The sequence below is a fragment of the Musca domestica genome, unplaced genomic scaffold, assembly GCF_030504385.1.
Source record: "Musca domestica strain aabys unplaced genomic scaffold, Musca_domestica.polishedcontigs.V.1.1 5, whole genome shotgun sequence".
NCBI classification, from domain to species: domain Eukaryota; kingdom Metazoa; phylum Arthropoda; class Insecta; order Diptera; family Muscidae; genus Musca; species Musca domestica.
In genome coordinates, this window is record NW_026712346.1 from 10,893,532 (window position 1) to 10,898,636 (window position 5,105).

The 5,105-nt window shown below is 33.8% G+C and overlaps 1 protein-coding gene across 1 annotated transcript; it reads right to left on the minus strand.

Annotated features, from left to right (window-relative positions):
- Positions 1–235: 235 nt before the first annotated feature.
- Positions 236–2,127, minus strand: LOC131804932 (tigger transposable element-derived protein 6-like). The gene is made up of 2 exons (XM_059128163.1): positions 1,802–2,127; positions 236–1,738 (listed from the first exon to the last, which is right to left on the minus strand). Exons 1-2 carry the CDS (start codon positions 1,808–1,810, stop codon positions 236–238), a joined length of 1,512 nt encoding a protein of 503 aa, XP_058984146.1. The 5' UTR covers positions 1,811–2,127.
- Between the last annotated feature and the right edge of the window lie 2,978 nt (positions 2,128–5,105).

Below are 5,105 nucleotides of genomic sequence, written 5' to 3' on the forward strand. Positions count from 1 at the left end.
TTTAATCCACATTGTACGCTTATGAACATACATATATTAAAAAACTTAAAAATTAGTTCAAACAATTTATAAAGTAAAAAAAATCACAAAGTTAATTTTTTGGTTTTAGTTTTCTTATTTTCTGACCAAGTGTCCGGCATTTTATGCATCGACAACTTGAAGGAAATAGAAAAAATCAGTTCTGTTCAGAAAAATTATTTATCTTAAAACTTGTTTTTATAAAAAAAATTGAGATTTACTCATGTGTACTAAAAAAATCTGAGATCTTTTTTTGAATCAAACTTTCTGTCTTTAGCTTCAATAATGCATCTTCCATTTTTTCAAAATCAAAATCCAAGTTATTGCTTTCACAATAGTTTTTGAAAATGTTGTATGCTTTTATAGCCTCCGTGCGACTAGGAAGAGGATCTACGGCACAATCGGAATCGTCAACACGCTCATCAATATGATCAGGAATTTTATCTCCGTTTACCCAACCAATTTCCTTTAAAATATCGCTTTCAGTAAGATCACCGTAGCATTCTAAATTGTCGTCACAGTCTATAATAGAAGAAAACTCTTTTTCCGGAATTGGGGGTAAATCGATGGTTTCACAATCCTCTAGAACATTCGTTTCTTCTTCATGATTTATGAACCCGGCTTTTTTAAAACAGTTTTTAATCACCGTAGGCGTTACAAGCCACCAAGCCCTTTTGATCATTTTAAGTGCTTGCAGAACAGTTATCCTTTTTGAAAAATTTTCAGATGACATACCTCCCTCCAGAGCCAATAACTGTTTACGGATTAGGCATGAGCGGTATTGCACTTTAAAGTTTTTAATTATGCCCTGATCCAGCGGTTGGATGAGGGATGTTGTATTTGGTGGCAAGTAATGTATTTTTATATGTTTAAAAATAACCTCATTGGGAATCTTATGACAGCTTGCGTTATCAACAAAAAGAACAATGTTCTTTTTCAGGATTTTGTCGAAGTTGTTTAAAATTTCAATCCATATGGAAGTCGTCATCCACGCATTAGGTTGTCCATAATATTTGATTGGCATCGTTTTTCCCCTGCAGCAATGTGGATTATTTGCTTTTCCAATCACATACACATGCTTATCAGACCCGTCCGAATTACATAAAAATAGGAGAGTCAATCGCAGTTTGGAAATTTTTCCACCAAACACTGACTCGCCTTTTGATGCATATGTCCCTGTAGGTAGTGCCTTATAAAATAGTCCTGCCTCATCGGCATTGTACACTTGATCAGGAGATAAGTTTTTGATTAAATTTGGTAGGGTTGATTTTGTCCAAACTCCAGCAGCCCCATAGTCAGCAGCAGCCTTTTCCCCGCAAATTTTTCGAAAAGTAATGTTTTGATTTTTTTTCCAGCGCTGCAACCAACCATCGTTTGCTTCAAAATTATCAATTTTCATTGAAATAGCAAACTGATTAGCTCTTTCACATATCATTGGCCCTGTAATGACTGCATTCTTTGATCTCAAGTCTTTAAACCATGTTGTAACGGCCTTGTTTACCATGTCATAATGCCCTGGTTTAAAGCGTTTCCGCATGATATTCTCCTGGCCAGTCCTTGAAGCTTCAAACTTTCCTTGATTTTTTAAAATTCTTGAGACTGTTGATATATTAACTTTATACTTATCAGCTAGGTCCTTTCGACTGCAGCCGGTTTTAAAAGACTCAATTAATCTCAACTTTTCCTTTACGGTGAGCGTATGTTTTGAGCTCATGGTTGTCTGTTAGGAACAAAAATATTAACATATTTAAATCAAAAGTCAATAAAAAGCTCATGAACTTACAAAAACCATAGATATGTTTTATCCAGCAATAAAATACGCAAATAAAGACAGCTGATTTTATTTATTCACATGTGCTGCTCATTTCTGAGGAGTTGGATAAAAGTGTAGTATGTTTATTAGAGATGTGCATTTATAAATGTAAACTGACACTAAAAAAGTACTTTTTGGTTTGGAAAACTCATGCATATATGAGTTGTTTGCATTTATGCGTGTTGCATTTAACCGGGTATTTTTGCATGTAAAACCGTAAAAAAGACTCGCGGCTTCAATTGGACATGCACTTATGCGTTTTTTGCATTTATCCGTTTTGCATTTATCCGTCGTTTACTGTACCATAAGGCAACGAGTAAAACAAAAAAAAACTATATTGGTTTAAATATTCGTTTTATGTTTATTTGACCTTGGATTTGCCAAGGGTTTTTGGAATAACTAAATATTGTTTAGATTTCAAGGGCCAATGTTGATTTCGAGTAAAAGACAATATATTTGGAGAATTATTGCCATTTCTAACGATTATGAAAACATTGCACTGCACAGTGATTCCAAACCTTGATGAACATTGAAAACCTGGATACAACAAATTTTAATTGTAGCACTCCAAGCATCTCGCTACATGATTTTTGCCACATTTTCCCACGAATTTGTAAAAAATTTGTTTAAAAATATTTTGTAACAAAGTTTTTGGATTAAAAAAAAAAAACCAAAAAAGATTTGACAACCAGAGCAGATAAAGTTGTATTCTTTCTTGTGAAAATGGAAGTACTCATTGTAGTCTGGTTCCAAGGAAAGGTAAATTTGTCTACAAATTGGTATTTGTAGTTCATAATGGGTTCTAACTCCTGTTGCAGAACATTGAATATCTGGGTCCCCGTTTTTTAATCCTAGTCCCATTTACCCACGAAATTGTTTCAAATTTGGTATTTAAGACTAGCTACAGATAACACTCCCTGTAGTATGGCAGAGCTCCCATATTAAGTCTCCAGCCACAATATTGATATATGGAGGGTATATTATCTTTGTCATTCGGTATGTAGCTCCTCGAAATATTATATACCCTACCAACAAATATATATATATATATATATATATATATATATATATATATATATATATATATATATATATATATATATATAGCCCCCATAATAACGGTACCTCCCGATATTCAGTATTTTGATAAGTACAGCCACCATTAAGGCGATCATTGGTCTTTTACATTCATTCAAGCAGACTAACGGCCACCGAGGGAAGCAGTTGTTCGTCATTCACATCCACAAGACATAGAAGAGCCAGTCTATTAGTAGTGAAAAACATCAAATTTCAATGATATCGACACCACCTCAACTAGCCCATCCATAGCCATCTCACAATACTCAAATTCCGAAAAATCTTCGGAAATGACGATACCTCAAGATATTTGATATTTTGTATTTAAAGTTAGTAATGGGTACTACAGCCTTTGACAACAAATTTCGTATGTAGGTTCACGTTTTCGTATATCCCTCATATAAGGTTTCCATTTAAGTGGTAGTTTTCGGTTTTTTTTTTTTTTTTTTGACAATTTTCAATTTCCTTCCAAATGGTGGAGGATATAAAAAGTTCGGCCCGGCCGATCTTAGCTGCTTTTTTACTTGTTTTCATATTGAATTTTATTGTTAATGGTACTATAAAAATTTTTGCTGAAATCCTTCTGTAATAAAAAACTCTTAAAGTTTCGTTTCCATTGACGATTTTTGTAGTATCCTATTGTAATGCTAAGTTCACTTTGCACGTTCACATCGCTCTCTATTCCTTGTCCGACCATTAATTAAGAAATATCTACTTAATTCCCCACGCAAAATTTGCTGAGCGAACAAAGATTTTTGTTCTTTGATCCATTTAAATCTCTCTCTGAACTACGATGAAATATGTGCCATCCCTAACAAATGAGAGCATTTATCGAAAAAATAATTTATGACATTTAAAAATAGAAAATTTTATTGAAGTTTTACAAAATTTTGAGAAAACTGAAAATTATGAATGAAAACTACAATGTTGAATGGCGTATGTAAATTTTATTGTCCTCGAGTTTAAATTTCCACAGAAAAGTGGAAACAAAAGAGGCAATATTATCAAAATGTTTGTATCGGCAGAAAAAATGTTTGACATGTGTCTCTCCAGCAGAATTTAAAAACAGAAAAATACAAAAATACGTTCAAAATTTCAACATTTACACAAAAAGTTGAAAACATGAATGAAACTTGTAAAATTAATGATATAGTAAATCTTTGGGAGAAAAACAATCATTTCTTCTATTCATGTTAGTGAGAATTTCAAGTATTTTCGTATAAATTCTCATTAAAACCAACAAACAAATTTTTTTAAAATAAATAATTATTTTACGGGTTTTGCCTTGTTAAGGCGAAGATCATATGTTTTTATGATTTATGTGTTGGTTTTTCTCTTTCGAGACGAGCTTAATGATCTGAAATTTGCAGTGAAAAGGAAAGCCAGATAGACACTATCACACACTCACCACTATGCGACGCGTTTCGCCGTTGGTTAAGCGGCTCATCAGGCATATTTGGTGTGGATGATGGCTTACAAGTGCCGTTCTCTGGAAAGTAGTATATATTTCGAACTTATTGCAAATTATTTAATTATTATACCCTCCACCATACTATGGAGGGTATATTAATTTTGTCATTCCGTTTGTAACTCCTCGAAATACTCACGTCAGACCCAACAAAGTATATATATTCTTTATCAGCGTAAAATTCTAAGACGATTTAGCCATGTCCGTCTGTCTGTCTGTGTGTCTGTCTGTCTGTCTGTCCGTCTGTCTGTCTGTCTGTTGTAATCACGCTATCTTTCGAACAAATTGAGATAGAAGGCTAAAATTTTGCACACATGCATATTTTGCCAGTAGGCAGGTTAAGTTCGTAAATGGGTTATGTAGGTCCAAGTTTTCATATAGCCCCCATATAACGGTAACTCTCGATATTCGGTATTTTGATGATTTTAGCGACATTATTCACCGGAATTGTTTCAAATTTGGCATTTGAAGTTCGTAATGGATACTACAGCCTAAGACAGAAAATTATCTGTGCAGGTCCACGTCTTCGTATAGCCCCCATATAACGGTACCCCCCGATATTCGGTATTTTGATGATTTTAGCGACATTATTTAACGGAACCGTTCCAAATTTGGTATTTGAAGTTCGTAATGGATACTACATCCTAAGTCAAAAAATGAGCCATGTAGGTCCACGTCTTCCTATAGCCCCCATATACCGTACCTCCCCCGATATTCGGTATTTTGATG